This window comes from Giraffa tippelskirchi, chromosome 2 (assembly GCF_054371585.1).
Source record: "Giraffa tippelskirchi isolate mGirTip1 chromosome 2, T2T-mGirTip1v1.2.pri, whole genome shotgun sequence".
Taxonomy (NCBI): domain Eukaryota; kingdom Metazoa; phylum Chordata; class Mammalia; order Artiodactyla; family Giraffidae; genus Giraffa; species Giraffa tippelskirchi.
Genome location: NC_137276.1, coordinates 230,495,470 through 230,515,168, shown reverse-complemented (window position 1 = coordinate 230,515,168; position 19,699 = coordinate 230,495,470). Strand labels below are relative to the sequence as shown.

The 19,699-nt window shown below is 44.8% G+C and overlaps 2 protein-coding genes across 30 annotated transcripts in view; one reads left to right on the top strand and one right to left on the bottom strand.

Moving 5' to 3' along the window:
• Positions 1 to 5,844, bottom strand: part of TTC3 (tetratricopeptide repeat domain 3) — a 121,541-nt gene extending 115,697 nt beyond the window's left edge. For 18 of the 25 annotated variants that reach the window (XM_081573109.1, XM_081573114.1, XM_081573100.1 and 15 more), the window contains exon 1: positions 5,779 to 5,844. The gene's annotated coding sequence lies outside the window, so the exon portion shown is untranslated. Of the gene's footprint in view, positions 1 to 5,669 lie in introns of all 25 variants that reach the window. The other 7 variants (XM_081573107.1, XM_081573116.1, XM_081573113.1 and 4 more) reach the window with 1 other exon arrangement.
• Positions 4,797 to 19,432, top strand: PIGP (phosphatidylinositol glycan anchor biosynthesis class P). 5 transcript variants are annotated; one of them, XM_081573128.1, is made up of 5 exons: positions 4,797 to 4,878; positions 6,667 to 6,770; positions 15,745 to 15,817; positions 17,795 to 17,913; positions 19,076 to 19,432. In XM_081573128.1, the coding sequence occupies exons 2-5, from the start codon at positions 6,689 to 6,691 to the stop codon at positions 19,186 to 19,188; spliced, it is 387 nt and encodes a 128-aa protein (XP_081429254.1). In that variant the 5' UTR covers positions 4,797 to 4,878; positions 6,667 to 6,688; the 3' UTR covers positions 19,189 to 19,432. The 5 variants fall into 5 exon arrangements, with proteins under 5 accessions (XP_081429254.1, XP_081429253.1, XP_081429252.1 ...); XM_081573127.1 differs by lacking the exon at positions 4,797 to 4,878 and adding an exon at positions 6,040 to 6,186; XM_081573126.1 differs by lacking the exon at positions 4,797 to 4,878 and adding an exon at positions 6,040 to 6,248.
• Positions 19,433 to 19,699: the final 267 nt, after the last annotated feature.

Below are 19,699 nucleotides of genomic sequence, written 5' to 3'. Positions count from 1 at the left end.
TACAGAAAGTCATAACAAACATTTTTAAGGGGAAAACAGTCTTTTTGAAATCAGGAACAAAACATATATTCTCACTATAATCACACGTATGCTCACTATAAATCACTTTTAATGAATAACCATAATCACATCCATCAAACAGATCTAGAAGTGTGCCAGCATAATAAGACAAGAAAAAAAAAATTAAGGAAAACTAATTGGAAAGGAGAACCAAATGTGTCACTATTTGCAAGTGATATAATTATCCACAAAGAAAATCCAAAAGGATTATAGAAAATATATCAGACTAAGTGTATATCAAGTGGATGACTAAAGATCAATGTAAAAAACCCATAAATTTCTATTAACAATAAATAGGAAATAGAATCTAAAAAGCACCATTTGTAACAGCAACAAAACTCCTAGAAACACCAGAATCAACATTTAAAAACTGTTAGATCTGTAAGGAAAAATTCACGAAACTGTACCAAAAGTCATTAAAAACCTAAATAAATGCAAATACATATCTCAAAATCTTAAAGATTCCAAATCTCTACAAACTGATTTTAATCATTCCAATTCATGCCCAAAGAGCATTTTCTGTCACACGACAAGCCGATTCTTACAAACACAGCTAAGACTCCACTGCCCCCCAGACATCAAGATGCCAGGTAAAACTACAGCACTGATAATCATGACAGTGTGCTATCAACAGACAGACAGGTGGACAAGCGGTACAGAAAGGAGAGTCAGAAACAGATCCATGCATATAGAAACTAAACATGTAAAAGAGGTGGTTCAGCAGATCACTGGTGAACAGAGAGCCAATCCAATACGTGGTATGTGGTCAACTGGAGCCACATGGAGGGAAAAATGAATGTGGATCATTAACTCACACCATATACAAAAATCAGTACCAGATGGATTACCAACTTAAATGTGAAAAGCATCCTTTCAAAATTTTTAGAGAGAAACACAGGAGAACGTCTTTACGATCCCAGGGCAGGGTAAATTTCCAATTAGATTACATTAAAATTAAGAACTTTTGTTCACAAAAATACACCATAAAGTGCAAAAAGACAGACCACAAACTGGAGTAAGATATTTACAATGTGTATACTCAATAAACGATTGGTGTTACCTCTTACAGTTTTAAAAGAGAACCCAACAGAAAAGTGGGTAAGAGATATGACCAGGTATTTGTTTGCATGTGTGCGAACGATCTATTTCCTTTTTGTAAACAAAAGGGAGAAAGATGGTTCCCAGACAAAGGAAAAGATGTTCCAAGTCATTAACAATCAATAAATGCACATTAAAACCACAATGCATATTTAATATCCATTTGGCAAATATTAAGAAGTTTGACAAGTAACAAGTGTTGCAAAGGATATAGATCAACTATAACTCTTAAAACAATGCTAATCAAAGTATATAAACAGACAAAACAGTTCACCAAAGCATAAGCTGGTACAACCACTTCAGAAAACAATTTGGTATCATTTTATAGTTGAACATTCATACCCCATAGTCCAGCAATTCCACTTCTAGTAAATAGCTTACCACAGTGGTATTTCAACATTCTTTTTACTCACAAACCACAATAAATGCTATTAAAGATCACACTCTTCATACTTAAAAATGACATCTGAAAAATTTCAGTCCTAAGTTTAATTGCAAAGGATGAATTGCTAGAGTATCACAGTGACACTTTAAAATAACACTGACATATCACTGGTTTAAAATGTTGTGATTATTACAGCATAGAGTTCATCAAAAGATAACTAGTATATATGCTGATTTGTGTGTGTGTGCACTCTTAAGTCACTTCAGTTGTGTCCCACTCTTTGTGACCCTATGGACAGTAGCCCGCCAGGCTCCTCTGTCCACGGGATTCTCCAGGCAAGAATACTGGAGTGGGTTGCCACGCCCTCCTCCAGAGGATATTCCCCATCCAAGGCTTGAACCTGTGTAAGAGGCACATTGGCAGACAGGTTCTTTACCATTAGCACCACCTGGGAAGCCCTATACATGCTGATAATAAACATAAAAGTTACACTTTATTGGAAATGCAGCTCTTGAGGAGATGGAAAGTGTCTGCATTAGAAGAAATGTTCCCCAACACTACAGCTGCGTGTATTTTAAATTATCCTTTTGTTCCATGGAGAGTTTTTCAATTGGGACATTACCCTGGTAAGATTCCATGCAGGTAGGCAGTATGCCTTCCTAACCTAAGGCAGAAATGCTACTCTGAAGGGGGAGGTGGGCAAGTAGAACCAAGAGGAAGTTTCTATCACAGACTTCAGGCATTACCAGTTTTAGGAAAGGATACACGTGGAATTTAATGATCTACAGATTGATTCATTAATATCACTTGTGCCCAAATACCCCTCAGAAAATCTTTATTACTTCCCTGGAAGGCATATATCCCTGTGTGAAAAATAGCCAAGTTCTTGCAACTGTATACCACAAGATATATACAAGATTCTTCAAAACAACAAAATTTAGAAACAACCAAAATATTCATCAATAGAAGAACGCATACACTGTGTTATATTCTCCAACAGAAGAATATTACACAGCCATGAAAATTAATGACTTATGTCTATCTGAATATCAGTGACTTTCAAAAACGTAACACTGAGTGAAATAAGCCAGCCTAATAAACTGTATCCAGTATTCCTTTTTTAAAATTCAAAAACAATAGAAACCACACAATATACTGTTGAGGGATATACACATATTTGATAAAATTATTTTTAAAATACAGGAATGACACAATCCAATAGTAGTCACCCTGGGGATGATAACATTCATAATCAGTCATTTTGATTCTTGGATTGAGTGGTTGGTTGAGAGGCATTCATTTTATTGTTTTGCTTCACAACTTGCATATATGTCACATATGTTTTGAAAGCATTAAGTATTAGTACATTAAAGAGAAAAAAAGATTTTTAAAAATCCACTCATCATATGCAAAAAAGTAATTAAATCACCTCACCTGCCACTACAGAGGTACATCTAACATACCATGGAAATCTTTATTTTACATCAACCACAGGAAGTACATTAGGTACAAAATAAATGTTCACTGCAATTAACTTTATGAAAACCGAATGAGATAAAAAATTGATGTGAGAGAGGAACCCATAGGCTTTACACAGGGCTAGAGCAGAAGCCAAGGTGGCTGTAAGCAAATTTAGCTGCAAGTTAAAGTTACAAGGAAGCTGGTCAGTAAAGAAAAGGCAAAAATATATGTCAGGTAACATAAAGGGTTAGCAAGAATGTGAGGAAATGAGTGTCTTCACTCAATACCAGTGAGAGTGATGAGTTAGTGCAACCACTTTGAGAGCTTCTGTGGTATCTGGTTACATTGAAGATGCATATATCCTACTATGCAGCAAAATCCACTACTAGGTGTATTTTCTCAAGAAATTTCCAAACATGTGCACAAAGCAGACAACAAATACGTTCAAGACAGGACTGTTTTTAAGAGTCAAAAACCTTCAAAATCGATCAGTGGGAAAACAGATAAGTAAATTATGGTATATTCATACACCGGAATTCTATACCAGCAATTAAAATGAACCAAACACAATTATCCAATTTATTCACATGTAAATCTGAAAATGTGATGTTGATCAAAAAAAGCAAGTTGCAAAAAGACATATCTTGTTTAACACCATTAAAGTTTAAAATACACAACACTATATATTGTTTATGGATTCACCGTGATCAAAGTATAAAATATGCAAGGAGATATACACAAACCTAAACACGGTGACTACCTCCAGGAAAGGAGGGGCGGGAATGAGAGTACCTTCACATTTTGCAATTTTAGTTCTTTTAAATTAAAAAGAGGATCTGAAGTAAACTCGGCAAAATAATTACACCTGTAAATCTTAGTCATGAATTGGTTAGATCCCACTCTGTATGCTATGTGTGAAATCTTCCAGAAATTGAAAAGAAACAAAATCGCAGAAAATTGGGCAAGAGGAAGAAAACTGAGCAAACGAACAGGAGAAACAGAGACCAAAACGCAGCCCTTGAGCGCAGAGCACGAACATTTGAGCAAGAGGAGCAGCTGGGTTTCTAGTATGTTTGAAGTTTCCTCCCCTGTGAAGCCCCGTAATAAATCCCATCTCCCTTAGGATAAAACGCAAATTTCCTGCAATACAAAATGTACCTAACCAGAACTGTAATTATGAGGAAATTGCTCCCAAAGGAGGAGTGAAACCTGTAAGCCGTCTACCTCGTTTCCATCGCCAGGACGCGGGGCAGAAACCAAGAGAGATCATTTATGTGAACGCCACAAAACACTTACGTGAACCGTTAAGTATCATCAAGAACGCCTAGGATTGGCTAGAACATATTTGCCCAGCTGTCGCGTATATACACATTTTGGAAGGAGTCTGCCATCGAAGATCTTTGGGCATCTTAGGAGGCCTCTAAAAACGATACGCCACAAGGGTACCAGACAACATTCACCTACGCCTTACCTCCATTTTTGGCCCCTGGCCCCCTTATTCCGTCCGCAGAACAGGCTGACTCGACCGGCCACCCTGGACATCCTGAACACTACGGAGCAGCGAGCCGGGGCCGCGGCTGTGCCCGCCTCTTCCCATTAGCGATGGGGGTGGGGAAGGGGATGCTCCGAAGAGGCGCCGCGAGCTCTGCGTTCGCGTCCCCTCCCCTGACCCCCTCCCCGCACTCGGCAGCCAATCTGACAAAAACAGGTGGCGCGTTTGTAAAGAACGCAAAACACGGAGGAGGGAGGCGTGCAAGAACGTTCACCAACACTCTCGAACGAAAACCCGCACCCCGCAGAGCACGCACTCGCTAGGACCCAGGCGCGCGGGGACACGCGAGGACGCAACTCCGCGCGGGCGCTGCTGCAAGGGGGTGGGTCACGACCGCAGGCGGCGCGGCCACGCGCGGGGGGTGCGGGGGGCGAGCACCCCAAGAGAGGGGCTGTGACACCAAGGCGGGATGAGGGGGCGACCACCCCCAAGAGAGGGGCTGTGACACCAAGGCGGGGTGGGGGGGGCGACCACCCCCAAGAGAGGGGCTGTGACACCAAGGCGGGGTGGGAGCACCCCGAGAGGGACCGTAACACCAAGGCGGGGGTGGGGGCACCCCGAGGGGCTGTGACACCAAGGCGGGGTGAGGCGCACCCCAAGAGGGACCGTGACACCAAGGCAGGGGTGGGGGCACCCCGAGAGGGGCTGTGACACCAAGGCTGGGGTGGGGGCACCCCAAGAGGGACTGTGACACCAAGGCGGACGGGGCACCCACACAGCCGGGGCGCCCACGCCCGGCCCGGGAAGAATCGACACGGACACAAAGGGGCCGGGAGGGGAGACACCTCGCGTGTCCACGCGCGCTCGGGCCGGCGGACCCTGCCCCCAAGGCTAGCGGGGGTGTCACCCGCGCACCTACGGCGACGAGGGCGCGCGGGCGGCCGGGGGACGCGCACACACACACACAGGGGCTTCTCCCACCTTCGCACAGGAGCCCGGAGGGAACCACACTTGCAGAACAGGGAGACCAGACAAAAGAGACACACCCACTGGGGCCGACAACAGGGGCCACACACACACACACACCCCGAACCGGCACCATCCTCCCCCCATACACACACTGCGGGCACCACAGCCCACGACGCGGGGCGACGCGCACACACCCACACTCACCACACACCCACGGAGGGGGTGTGGAGGGCCCCTCGCCCCGGGCATCTCGGCTGCTGCGCGACAAGCTGACACATCCGGCAGCCCCGCCACGCGCCAGGTGTGCACTCACCGGGGCTCGCAGCCCGCGAGCCTCGGACGCGGGCCGCCGCCTCCGCCTCCTCAGGCCCTCCACGTCAGCCGGCGGGTGGGCGGGCGGCCGCGCGCAAGCGGGCGGCGGCGCGGAGTTGGGGAGGGCGTGCGTCACGTGAGCAGCAGCGCACATGCGCCGTCGCGCGCGCCCCGCCCCGCACCCCGCTGCGAGCCCCGCGATTTCCCGCCCGCCCCCGCGCTCTCAAGCGGCTGACTGAACCGAGTCGCGGTGCGCCTGCGCGCGGGCGGGGTTGCCGTGGCGACCGGGCGGTGCGCTGTTTGTCCTCTCTCGCCCTCCTGCGGCTCCCCTGGTCCGCGCCTGCGCCGAGGCCTCGGCCCCGAAGTGGCCGAACGGGCCGCGGGGGAGTCGGCGCTTGGAGGACCCAAGGTTGAGGGCCACCCCGCAACCCGGGGTGGGGGGACTCGAATGAGAAAACTGACCTATGAGAGGTCAGGGCCCGGTTCTGGGTGTCGAGGCCCAGGCGGGAGGGCGCTTGCGCGCGGACCCCTCATCCTTCATTGCCCTTTCTTCCGTGTTCTCACGGAGGCGAAGCCTGCAGAGTTGGGTGGAGTTCAGTTCCCCCCCTCCCGATACCCGCTCTCCCGTTGTCTCCCCACACCTTCCACTGCAGGATGTGCGCGCGCACGTGAGGTTGGGGGGCTGGTTGCTCGTGCAGGCAACGTTTTGGTGCTTGTATGCACGTGTGCAAGCAGGTGTGTGTCGGAGGTCAGTGCGCCGGTGTCGCCTGTTTGATTTACTGGAGAAACGCAGAGGCTGTGCCCATAGCAAAGCGGTGAGGTTATAATAGACCCATAATGGAAATGAGTGGATCACTGACAGATGACTTGTTTTTGTTTTCCCCTACAGAATATCTAAAGCCACGGGGAAAATGGTGGAAAATTCACCGTCGCCATTGCCAGAAAGAGCGATTTATGGCTTTGTTCTTTTCTTAAGCTCCCAATTTGGCTTCAGTAAGTACTCTCCTGATGGACGGCCAGGGCCTTTCTCTGATGTTCAAGGACAAGGAAGTTATTCCGTTTGTTAGTAAAATGTGCACACGTGACGGAGAAGGCAATGGCACCCCACTCCAGTACTCTTGCCAGGAAAATCCCATGGACGGAGGGGCCTGGTTGGCTGCAGTCCACTCTCGCTAAGAGTCGGACACGACTGAGCGACTTCACTTTCACTTTCATGCATTGGAGAAGGAGATGGCAACCCACTCCAGTATTCTTGCCTGGAGAATCCCAGGGACGGCGGAGCCTAGTGGGCTGCCGTCTATGGGGTCGCACAGAGTCGGACACGACTGAAGCGACTTAGCAGCAGCAGCACACATGAGCTGCGATTCTTTCTACCTTTGTCTCTTTTTGAGAAAACGTGAAGAGAACTCTTGTCTCTTCAGAGTGTTCTATATGCCAGACATGAGCCTGAAAGCTTTAATCTCAACAAATCTTTAAAAATGCCTCACCAGTCAGGATTGCGGAGGAAATGAAACCTGATCCCTGCCCTTAAGAAGGTCTTGGTTTTGTGGACAAGACAGAGGATTAAATCTCAATTAATACACTGTGGTATGTGCCATGGGAACCTAGTGAAGAGATAAGAAATCAAAATGGAAATTCAGGGAATTCCTTGGCGATCCAGTGGTTAGGACTCTTGAGCTCTCACTGCCAACGCTCAGGCTCGATTCCTGGTCAGGGAACTAAGATCCCACAAGGCGCTGAGGCAGTGCAGCCAAAAAAAGAATGAAAGTCAGACTTAATTTTTCTCCCAGGGACTTTATCTTCAACAATAAGAAGGAAAAATGGGAAGCCCTTGAAGGGAGGCATGGTGAGGTTTGGAAAGGAGTAATCTGGTGTCGCCCCAGTGAGCTGTGGGAGCTTGGGAGGAACAGGAAGTCAGGCTCCGGAAGTCAGCTGCAGTTTACATCCTGGGTCTCACTCAGTCCCCGTATGATCCCATTTTACAGATAAGAAAGCTTGTTCACTGACACACCATATTCCTAGAGTCATACAGCAGGCTTCATGTCTCTCCCCAGAAGGATCTGAGAATTAGGGAGAAAAGTGGGTGCCCAAAACTTTTTAGAATTTTGTGGAAACCAGGTAGATGGAGTGGCAGTGCTTCTGAACCCTAACTGCATCAGGATAGCCAACCAAGCTGTGGCTAGGGCAGTCTATGAAGTTACAGCTTTAGTCCAAATCCTGACTCCTCCACAGATTTGCTTTGTGGAGGACTGTGTTTGCATCTTCGATTCTTCAGATGCTTCATCTGTGGAAGGGTGGTCGTGTCTATCAAAAGCTAAGGCAGCATAAGACAGTCCTGTGAGATAGAAATTATCATTACTGTCCTCATTTGCAGATGAGAATATTGAGCACACGGGGCTTAAATAATGTGCCCAGGGTCACGCTGCTGGTAAATGATAAAGCTAAAATTTCCACCCTGGCACACTGGGTTGATGTCACTGTGTTTATGTCTGTTGTAAAGATAAATTGCCATCATTTATGCAGAGCACTTAAAAGAATGTGTAGCGTAGGAACAGTAAGTACAGGTTTCCCCTGCAAAACTAGAGGTGGCTTGGATGGTAAAGAATCTGCTGGCAATGCAGGAGACCTGGGTTCGATCCCTGGGTCAAGACGATCCCTTGGAGAGGGGAATGGCTTACCCACTCCAGTATTCTTGCCTGGAGAATTCCATGGACAGAGGAGCCTGGTGGGCAAAGAGTCAGACCCAACTGAGCAACTTTCAGACACACGCGTTCTGAAACCTTTGAGAGCCAAAATGGTATAAAACGAAGGGCACATTTGCTAACGCACAAGAGTTGAGCTCATTCATGCAATTTGATAAAGATACTCGGTTCGGGTAAAGATGCTCACAGACACAGTTCAAAGCTGTGGCGGCTGGATGCTAAGATGCTGAGTGTAGCCCTGGGAAGGGAGCTCGGACGAGCCACTCTCCCTGCTCTGGCTGCCTCTACCACAGCTCCCTGCAAAACAGATGCAGAAAAGTTTTTTAGTAAAAGCAAAAATCCTCTTCAGATTTCCTTTGGTTAAAGAAAACATACTAATGTAGGTTTTTTCTAAGAGCAAAATGGGTTAAAGTGGACTTTCAAAAAGTGGGGGCTACCTGTACTTTACTGGAGTGGGTTGCCATTGCCTTCTCCAGGGGAATTTCCTGATCCAGGCATTGAACCTGGGTCTCCTGCATTGCAGGCAGATTCTTTACTATCTGAGCCACCAGGGAAGCCCAATTAAACATTAGCTGCGACTCTTGATTGTTATCATCAACATAATCATTTTTGCAAATCCATGTTCCATAGAGTATTTGAAGGATTAGAAACTATACAGATAAATAAAAGCAATGACTTTAATAAGACTTAAATCCAACAGGGCCCACAGAAATTTTTTTTTTAATTGGAGGCTAATTACTGTACAATATTGTGGTGGTTTTTGCCCTACATTCACATGAATTGGCCATGGGTTTACATGTGCTCCCCATCCCGACCCTCCGTCCCACCTCCCTCCCCATCCCATCCGTCAGGGTCATCCCAGTGCACCAGCCCTGAGCACCCTGCCTCATGCATCGAACCTGGACTGGCAATCTATTTCACATATGAGAATATACATGTTTCAATGCTATTCTCTCAAATCATCCCACCCTCGCCTTCTCCCAGAGTCCAACAGTCTGTTCTTTACATCTGTGTCTCCTTTGCTGTCTCACATATAGGGTCATCATTACCATCTTTCTAAATTCCATATATATGCGTTAATATACTGTATTGGTGTTTTTTTTTCTGACTTACTTCACTCTGTATAATAGGCTCCAGTTTCACCCACTTCATTAGAACTGATTCAAATGCATTCTTTTTAATAGCTGAGTAATATTCCATTGTGTATATGTACCACAACTTTCTTAGATATTCGTCTGCTGATGAACATCTAGGTTGCTTCCGTGTCCTGGCTATTGTAAACGGTGCTGCAATGAACACTGGGGTACATATGTCTCTTTCAGTTTTGGTTTCCTCCGTGTGTATGCCCAGCAGTGGGATTGCTGGGTCGTATGGCAGTTCTATGTCCAGTTTTTTAAGGAATCTCCACACTGTTCTCCATAGTGGCTGTACTAGTTTGCATTCCCACCGACAGTGTAAGAGGGTTCCTTTTTCTCCTCACCCTCTCCAGCATTTATTGCACAACCAGAAATTAATTCCACAAATTTTTCTTGTGTGCTTACCATGTGCTGGGCACTGTTACTGACCAGAGATGAGCAGAACAGCCTCAGATTTCCTGCTCTCAGAGTCTGCATTCTGCTGGGTGGGAGATGGTCAATGGACAATTTACATAAGTAAAACATAGAGTGTCAGATGATAATGTGTACCTTGGGGAGAAATTAAGCAAGAAAGAGGGAAAGGAATGGAAGGAGCTTGCTGTTGTAAGTACAGCTGTCAGGAGGTGCCTCACTGACAGATGAGTTTTAGGCACAGACACAAATGAGAGTTGCCATGGAAATGTTGAGACAGAGCCTCTCAGACAGAGAACATTCAGTGCAAAAGCCTAACGATGCCAGTGGTTTGAAGGAATTGATGGAAGTCATTAAACCTGAGACAGGCAGAAAGTAATAAGGGAGGTGAGAGGCCAGTACCCAGCAGTTTTAATAAAACCTAGTGGTAGGTGCACAGGGGTTACATGAGTCTCTCTGTATGTTGAAATATTTACTGAACTTAAAAGCTAATTGTAGGGACTTCCCTGGTGGTCCAGTGGCTAAGAATCTGCCTTCCAATGCAGAGGACGATCCCTGGTTAGGGAACCAAGATCCCACGTGGCACGGAGCAGCTAAGCCAGTGCACCTCAACTAAGACCCAGACCAGACACAGCCAAATAAATGATTAACTTTAAAAAAAAAGCTAACTGTCTTAATCTGTTTAGGTTGTGACCAGGTAGCTTAAACAATAGACATTCATTTCTCAGCTCTGGAGGCAGGGAAGTCCAAGTGCAGACCGTCACTTTCTTGCCGTGTCTTCACGTAGTGGAGGACGAGAGGGCACAGCCCTGATCTCTTCCTGGTCTCCTGAGGACACTAATCCCGTGATGGCACCCCCTCCCTCATGACCTCATCTATACCTAACTGCCTCTCAGAGGCCCCGCCTCCAAATCCACCACACCGGGGATTAGGGTTTCAACATAATCATTTAGGGGGAGGGGCACAAATACTCTGTCCATACCTGTAGTTGTAGACTGTGGTAACGGCTTTGAAGGAAATAAAAAAATGGCAGGGAGTAAGGGGGTGTCGTGTGCGGGTGGGGCAAGGCTGGAGGAGCAAGCGATTGGGGAAAGCCTTTCTGAAGGTGACTTTTGAGCCAAGACGGGAAGCAAGCTAAGGAACCAAATGCATTGAAAGAGCCAGAGGAAGAACATTCCAGGCAGACAGCGCTCACTACAAGTGCAGTTACCCTGTATCTGAAGGTTGTGTGAAGTGCAGACATGAGACGCTGTCTGGAGCTGAAGCGTAGTGTGTGAGGACTGAACCTTGGAGGGGCAGGCAGGAGCCCAATTGTTTTAAGTTCTTGCAAAGCCTAGGAAGGACTTTGGATTTTATTCTAAAGCCATCAAAGTTCAAAACCTGGCAAATGATGCCATCTGATCAGTACTTTGGGGAAATCTCTCAGTGCTGTGTGGAGAATCTCTTCAGGGTTGAAATTACTAGATCCCACTCTGAAAGCCTGGGAGTCCTCTTTGCTTGTACTTCTCCTCTTCCCCAAGCTCGTTCATCTGCTCCCACCATCGCACCTGCTGGGGCCTTCCTCCCCAGGCACATCCTAGACACAGCTCTCACAGCAACGCACGTGAGATCCAGGCCTGAACTCCCCAGATGAAAACCTCTGGAGCCTGGCTTGGAGCCTGGATGGTTATTTCTCTTGGTGTGTGGGTGGTTGGGTGTGTGCTGAGTCATGTCCAACTCTTTGTGACCCCATGGACTGTAGCCCGCCAGGCTCCTCTGCCCATGGGATTTCCTCGGCAAGGATACTGGAGTGGGTTGCCATTTCCAACTCCAGGGGATCTTCTAGAAATATTCAGTTATTCCCTTTGCCCAAAACATGAAGTTCATGTTCCTCGCCCAAGGTCTTTCATGATCTAGGACCCATCCACTTTTCAGCTGGTTTCTCACCGCTCAGAGCCTCCCACCGTATGCCCCAGCCACTCCAAGCTGCCTGGGGTTCCATAGATACACCGCTTCCCCTTCATGCTGTAAACCAACGCTCTGACTCCCGCCTGGGAGCCCGAGGTGAACACATACCCTGAGTTCTTGTTCCATCTCAGTAACTTTTAGCTCTGAGACCTTGGGCAAGTGACTTAAATTCCCCATGCCTTAGTTTTTTTCATCTGTGAGTAGGGAATAATCTTGGCACACACCTCAGAGGGGTCTGACAGGGGTCACATAAGACAGTGCCCGAGAGGTTCCTGCCACTGCTTCTGGCTCATTTCTGTCGCCCGCAGGACTTGTGAGGATAGACACCATGTCTCATTTTTCTTCAGAGCCTTGACCTTTTCATAGCACCTAGCATATAGCAGATGTACAATAAATATTCATTCGTTTAATTAGTTAAACTAAGCAAGTTATTTCCATTTATGAATTTGCCTTGTGTTTTTGCCACTATTTGTATTTCATTAACCTCGAAAACTCAAGTTCCAAGCCCGATCCTTTCCAGCTTTTCCCTCTGCCATCCACCACCACTCTCTCTTTGATTCCTGACAGGCTTGCTGCAGCTCGTGGCCAGGAACACCATTTTCTCATTATTAATATTTCCTTCCTTCCTCACAACTGCAAGCCCAACCGTTAGCATTTTCATCTGCCTAACCCCCAATCATCCTTTAGGCCCCAACTTAATGACTTCCTCCAGGAAATCTTTCCTGACCATTAACATCACTTCCATCACCACCACCATGGGCTGAGGGCCATGTTCCCATATCATCTGTTGTTACTTGCTCATTAGCACTTATCACAGTGTATTGAAAATAGCAGTTTACTTGTCTCTGGTCCTCTGCTTGGGGAGGGCAGAGGCCATCTCTTTCTGGTTCACCATTGTCGCTCACACTTCTGACATACAGAATTCCGTAATACATACTTGTTGAGAAAAATGTTAATCCTTCTTCATGGTTGAGACAGGTGGTTTGAAATTTGTCTCTGCCACTTGGGCAGGGCTTCCCTGCTATCCCAGATAGTAAAAAATCTGCCTATTCAGCAGAAGACCTGGGTTCTATCCCTGGGTCAGGAAGATCCCCTGGAGAAGGAAATGGCAACACCCTCCAGTATTCTTGCCTGGGAAATCCCATGGACAGAGGAGCCTGGTGGGCTACAGTCCATGGGCTCTCAAAAGAATCAGACATGACTTAGCAACTAAACAACAATGACAGTGTTCAGAAGTGTACTTAGCCCACAGTGAGTGCTCAGAGGTTGGCTGTTGTTACTGTACAGCAGTAAAGGTGCCACAGAAACTTGACAATAAGACTATGCTCTAGGAGATAAAGCATGTCATGAATCAGAACAGGGTAGATAAATTCACCTTTTGCCACTAATTGTAGCTGTTTCAACCCTGTAGGAATGAAGTGTTGAATACCTACTACATATAAAGAAAATCGCTAGGTGCTGTAAGAATTACAACAGTTCTTAAGGCATGATTTCTGCCCTTAAATTGCATAAAACAGTATGAGTTAAGACATATTTTTGTGAATAGTATGAGTTAAGTGTGAATAGTATGAATTAAGACATCAGTTCAATCGCTCAATCATGTCTGACACTTTGCAACCCCATGGACTGCAGCATGCCAGGCTCCCCTGTCCATCACCAACTTCCCCCAGAGCTTGTTCAAACTCATGTCCATCGAGTTGGTGATGCCATCCAACCATCTCATCCTCTATTGTCCCCTTCTCCTCCTGACTTCAGTCTTTCCCAGCATCAGGGTCTTCTCCAGTGAGTCAGTTCTTCACATCAAGTGGCCAAAGGATTGGAGTTTCAGCTTCAGCATCAGTCCTTCCAGTGAATATTCAGGACTGATTTCCTTTAGGATGGACTGGTTGGATCTCCGTGCAGTCCAAGGGACTCTTCAAGAGTCTTCTCCAACACCACAGTTCAAAAGCATCAATTCTTTGGTGCTCAGCTTTCTTTATAGTCCAACTCTTACATCCATACATGACTACTGGAAAAACCATAGCTTTGACTAAACAGACCTTTGTAAGTAAAGTAATGTCTCTGCTTTTTCATATGCTGTCTAGGTTTATCATAGCTTTTCTTCCAAGGAGCAAGTGTCTTTTACTTTCATGGCTGCAATCACCATCTGCAGTGATTTTGGAGCCCAAGAAAATAAAGTCTGTCAGTTTTTCCATTGTTTCCCCATCTATTTGCCATGAAGTGATGGGACCGGATGCCATGATCTTAATGAAGTTTTTTGAATGTTGAGTTTTAAGCCAACTTTTTCACTCTCTTCTTTCGCATGAATTAAGACATGCTTGTTTTAAATAAGAGTAGTTGTTTAGTGGGTATCGAGTTTCAGATTCACAAGATGAAAAAGTTCTAGAAATACGTCTAACAGCAGTGCAAATATACTTAACACTGCTGCTAAGTCGCTTCGGTCGTGTCCGACTCTGTGCGACCCCATAGATGGCAGCCCACCAAGCTCCGCCGTCCCTGGGATTCTCCAGGCAAGAATACTGGAGTGGGTTGCCATTTCCTTCTCCAGTGCATGAAAGGGAAAAGTGAAAGTGAAGTCGCTCAGTCGTGTCCGACTCTCAGCGACCCCATGGACTGTAGCCTACCAGGCTCCTCCGTCCATGGGATTTTCCAGGCAAGAGTACTGGAGTAGGGTGCCATTGCCTTCTCCGGATACTTAACACTACTGAACATTAAACTTGATTAAGATGGTAACATTTATGGTTGTTAACCACAGTTTTTAAAATGCTAGTAGGTCTTAAAAGACACTTACTCCTTGGAAGGAAGGTTATGGCCAACCTAGATAGCATATTTAAAAGCAGAGACATTACTTTGCCAACAAAAGTCCATCTAGTCAAGGCTGTGGTTTTTCCAGTGGTCATGTATGGATGTGAAAGTTGGACGGTGAAGAAAGCTGAGCGCCGCAGAATTGATGCTTTTGAACTGTGGTGTTGGAGAAGACTCTTGAGAGTCCTTGGACTACAAGGAGATCCAACCAGTCCATCCTAAAGGAGATCAATCCTGGGTGTTCATTGGAAGGGCTGATGTTGAAGCTGAAACTCCAATACTTTGGCCACCTGATGCGAAGAGTTGACTCATTGGAAAAGACCCTAATGCTGTGTAGGATTGGGGGCAGGAGGAGAAGGGGACAACAGAGGATGAGATGGTTGGGTGGCATCACTGACTTGATGGACATGGGTTTGGGTAAACTCTGGGAATTGGTGATGGACAGAGAGGCCTGGCGTGCTGCAATTCATGGGGTCACAAAGAGTCGGACACATCTGAGCGACGGAACTGAACTGAACTGAACTTGCCTGGGAAGTGTCATGGACAAAGGAGCCTGGAGAGCCATGACATCACAAAGAGTCACACAACTTAGCAACTGAACAACAACACACAATCAGGCAGATGGTGATTTGGGAAAATAGTTCTTGATGGAAATGCGGCATAAAATGGAGAGTAAAGTGACCTGGCAATATGGAATATAGAATTTTGTAAGAAATTAAACTTTGTGTATAGAATAATAGTTGTAGATATTGAAACAATAAAGTCCATGGCTAAAGGGAAAAAAAAATGACTAGTAGAAAGTAATTGTTCAAAGTGTTACAGAAATGATACAAACAAGGAGAAAAAAAATCATTTCTCAGTTAATCAGGGACGATTCAAAGGAGCTTTTTTTAATCTGAATCTTGATAAATCAGATGCATGCCTTACTGACCTTTTCCCCTTTTTTGTTTCGCCCCTCTTTTGCAGTACTGTATCTTGTGTGGGCTTTTATTCCTGAATCTTGGCTAAACTCCTTAGGCTTAACTTATTGGCCTCAAAAGTAAGTTTAATATATTTCTTAATTAAAGTAGGAGTATATCAATGCTGTTTTGAAGGATCAGATTTTTTCCTCAAGACTTTTTCAAATCTTGTATCTATTCCTTTAAGGTCTGTACATAACCATATAGAAATGGAAAGCTTTTTAAAAATCATTATTGATATGCTTCTGCTTAAAGATGGTGAGCTGAATGCACATATTTATCTCCACTTCCTCCCAAAATCTTGATAAAATAAGCCCATAATAAAAAGTAATTGTTAAACCATAAACCCACAGGAGCAAATAATGGGACAGGAGAGATGTATCAACAAAATCTGGGGAAGTGGATTGCAGACAGGTGGAGAGGTACCTGACTTAATTCCCACTTTGCCACATCGGTCATGCAGGAGGCAGCCCGAGTCTCTGTGCCCACAACACAGAGAGGCCCAGACATTAGAAGTGTGGGTACCTCTTTACATTGTATTTCTGGTTCAGGCTGAAAACAGTGTTTAAAGAGTGTTTGGCCCTCCAGTCCTCTTCCTCAGCCTTTAAAGCTGGGAGACCAACCCTCCCCTGCAGAAGGAGTTTTTCGCTCTGGAAAGACGGAATTGAGTCTGTAATCTGGGGTACTCAAGGTCTGTGTAGGCACCTTACTGAAGACAGGAATAAGGGAGGATCTGCTTTGCTGAAGTGCGAGTCCTCCCGAGCACCTGTCCTACCACCCACCCCCTCCCAGCAAGATCGGAGGGTCCTCCCTGAGAAAGTTGACCAGCTCAAACTCTATCTCATTTCTGAAAACGAGAGGTCCTCCAGTGGAATGGCCAGGTCTCCCATAGTGAGAGTCATCAGGTGGCCATTCCAGTCCGCATATGCACAGTGCTTCCGGTTAACTTGTTAGTACTTCATCTTTATTTCTTTAATGTTCCCCCCACATGTCCTCTCCCTGTACTTCAAATGTAAATGTAAGTGGACAACCACAACTTACAGATGTGAAAAGAAAGCCTCTAAAATGAAATGAAAGAAAAAAAGCAAAAGAAACTTGAAAGACATGGAGGTAATGCAAAGAACAAAAGAAAATGTTAACAAAATCCTCAGAGATAAGATTATAACTATGAAGCAACAGGATGCTATAAATAAGGAATGTTCAGAGAATTACTGCATAGAAATTATAACTATGATAACCAAAATTAACATTTTAATTGAACGTTTAGAAGAAACACCAAAAGTAATCTCCAGAAAGTAGAATAGAGTATAGCAAAACAGAAAATAAAGACAAGAAGAGAGAAGTAAAACAGCAAAAAATCTAAGTCTTAGAAGTTCCAGAAAGAGAAAATGGCAAGAAGGAAATAAATTACACACCAATAAAACATGTGAGATACTGGAGAAGGAAATGGCAACCCACTCCAGTATTCTTGCCTGGAGAATCCCAGGGACGACGGAGCCTGATGGGCTGCCGTTTATGGGGTCGCACAGAGTCGGACACGACTGAAGCGACTTAGCAGCAGCAAAACGTGAGATAGAGCATTTGACATGCTTAAATGTATCAAGAGGCATATTAGAATCTATCAGAATTTGAGGATTGATTATTCATAGGTACATGGAAAAACAAGCAAACAGACTAAAAGTGGTAATTACTACAAAGAATTGTACAAGACATATAATAATACATTACAGTGCTCAGTGGCAAACATTATTTATATAAACATCTTCATGTCCATATTAGGAAGTTCAGAGAAAATACCTGAAGTTGAAAAAAAAATCAAGATGCAATGATATGAGTATGTTGTATAGAAAAGTGGAGGTAAACACCGGAAGAAACAGCTCCCATGCCCCAAAACAAGACAAGCCCTCTCTCTACAACTAGAGAAAGCCCAAGTGTAGCAATGAAGACCCACCACGGCCAAAAGATAAACTTTAAAAGTGTATTAACTTGGTGATGAACTCTTGAGAACGGCAGCTTTTTGTGAAGCCTGTTAGCTATTTTAATATTCTCTTCTGCAGGTATTGGGCCGTTGCGCTGCCTGTGTATGTCCTCATTACCGTAGTCATCGGTTATGTCCTCTTGTTTGGAATAAACATGATGAGTACCTCTCCACTCGACTCCATTCACAATATCACAGGTAAATTTACATCCAAGGAAAGTGCTAGGGGAGGCAGGAGGGGTATTAACACTTTTATCAAGAGAAGCGACCAAAAGCAGGCTACGGCAAGTGACACACATGGTCGCAATAAAAAGAAACTGGGAGAAATAGATAAACAGTTACAGCAAAGAAAGTGGTCACAGGGCGCAGATAAGCTTTGTGAATACACTGTTTTATAGCAGTAGGTAACAGGTGTATTTTCCCATAAAAACCACAAATATGTAACATGTTCCTTGGCAACTCTGCCTGAGAGAAATTTCTGTTATCCTAAACAGGCTGCGTGGACCCAGGAATGACAAAGAGGTCCCTGCAGACTCTGTCTGGGGGGAAGAAGTTGGCGGAGGGTGGGGGTGGGGTGGGGGGAGTGTCCTCAGGGTCTCTGTGTGCCCCAGACACCAGTTATGTGGTCAGAAAAGTCACAGAATGGTTGTAAGTTTGGGGGTTTTTTTAAGTTCTTTCAAGTCTAAAAATGAAAATAGATTAGATTCCTAGGAGTTCCCCGGTGGCCTAATGGTTAGGATTCCCAACTTTCACCACTGTGGTGGGGGTTCAATTCCTGGTCAGGAAACCAAGGTCCTGAAAATCGTGAGACTCGGCCAAAATTAAAAAAAAAAAAAAAAAATTAGATTCCTGAACTTGTTTGGATTCTAGGAAGTGAAGTATTTTTTTAAGTTCTGGTAAGTTTTTTTTAACTTTTTCACTATTTATTTTCTGATAACCTACTATGTTCCCTGCATATTTGGTTGGAATTACAGCAGACAGACAGTTTGTACAGAGGGGAAATTGTGAAGTTTGCATGAAGGATTGTACCAAATAGTTTCATAGCTTTGGGGTGTTGGTGTAATTCTGTTCCTCTGAGCAGTGTGCAAATGGGACTTGAATCATCATTGTACAGTTGAATGAAATAATAATTTCTTATCCAAGTTAGAGGTTGCAAAAAGTACTTTGCTGGTTTTTATCCTATTTGGGACATTTCTTCTAAAAAGAGGATTTAAGGGGCCTTTTAACTGTGTTACACATGGTATTTGTCATTATCCAAACATTAGCCCAGTACACTGCATGGTGGGTCTCCACAAACAAAGCACAGAGACTCTTGAAGAAATTACTTGGATAAACAGAGCCTTTTGTCTTCTTCTTACAGATAACTATGCCAAAAATCAACAGCACAAGAAAGACCAAGAAGAGGCCATCCCAGCACTAAGAGATATTCCTATTAGTGAAGTAAACCAAATGTTCTTTCTTGCAGCCAAATAACTTTACACCAAAAACTTAATTGTATGTGGACTAATACCAAACATTTATTATAAATTTTTGACATAAAGGTTTCAACCATACTAGTTTAGACTGTCTTTCTGATTAATATCTGGTATTGAAATGTAAAAAAAAGAAAAGAAAGTAGGTTGAACTTCTTTTATATTAAGTTCTAGTAATATTATAAATGTTACCAAATAGTAGTTACTAATGGACAATAAATACTGCATTACCATGTGGCAAAAAAGGCATTCATGTTGTGATTCTCAAAGGGCAGTTGTATCCTCCCCGCTGTTTGTTCTTCGAAGCCCAGAATTCAAACTCAGACTTTGGAGAAAGAGACATTTAATGTGTCCTCGCCATCAGATATGTGTCTCAGGAAGACTGCTGAGAGGAGACAGTTGGGGTTGAGATTTGATCAGCAGAATCAGTCGCTGTTTATGAAGATGAGAGGGGCAGGAGGGAGCTTTCTGTACTGACCAGGCAGGGCAGAGACCTGCCGGTTGAAGGAGCT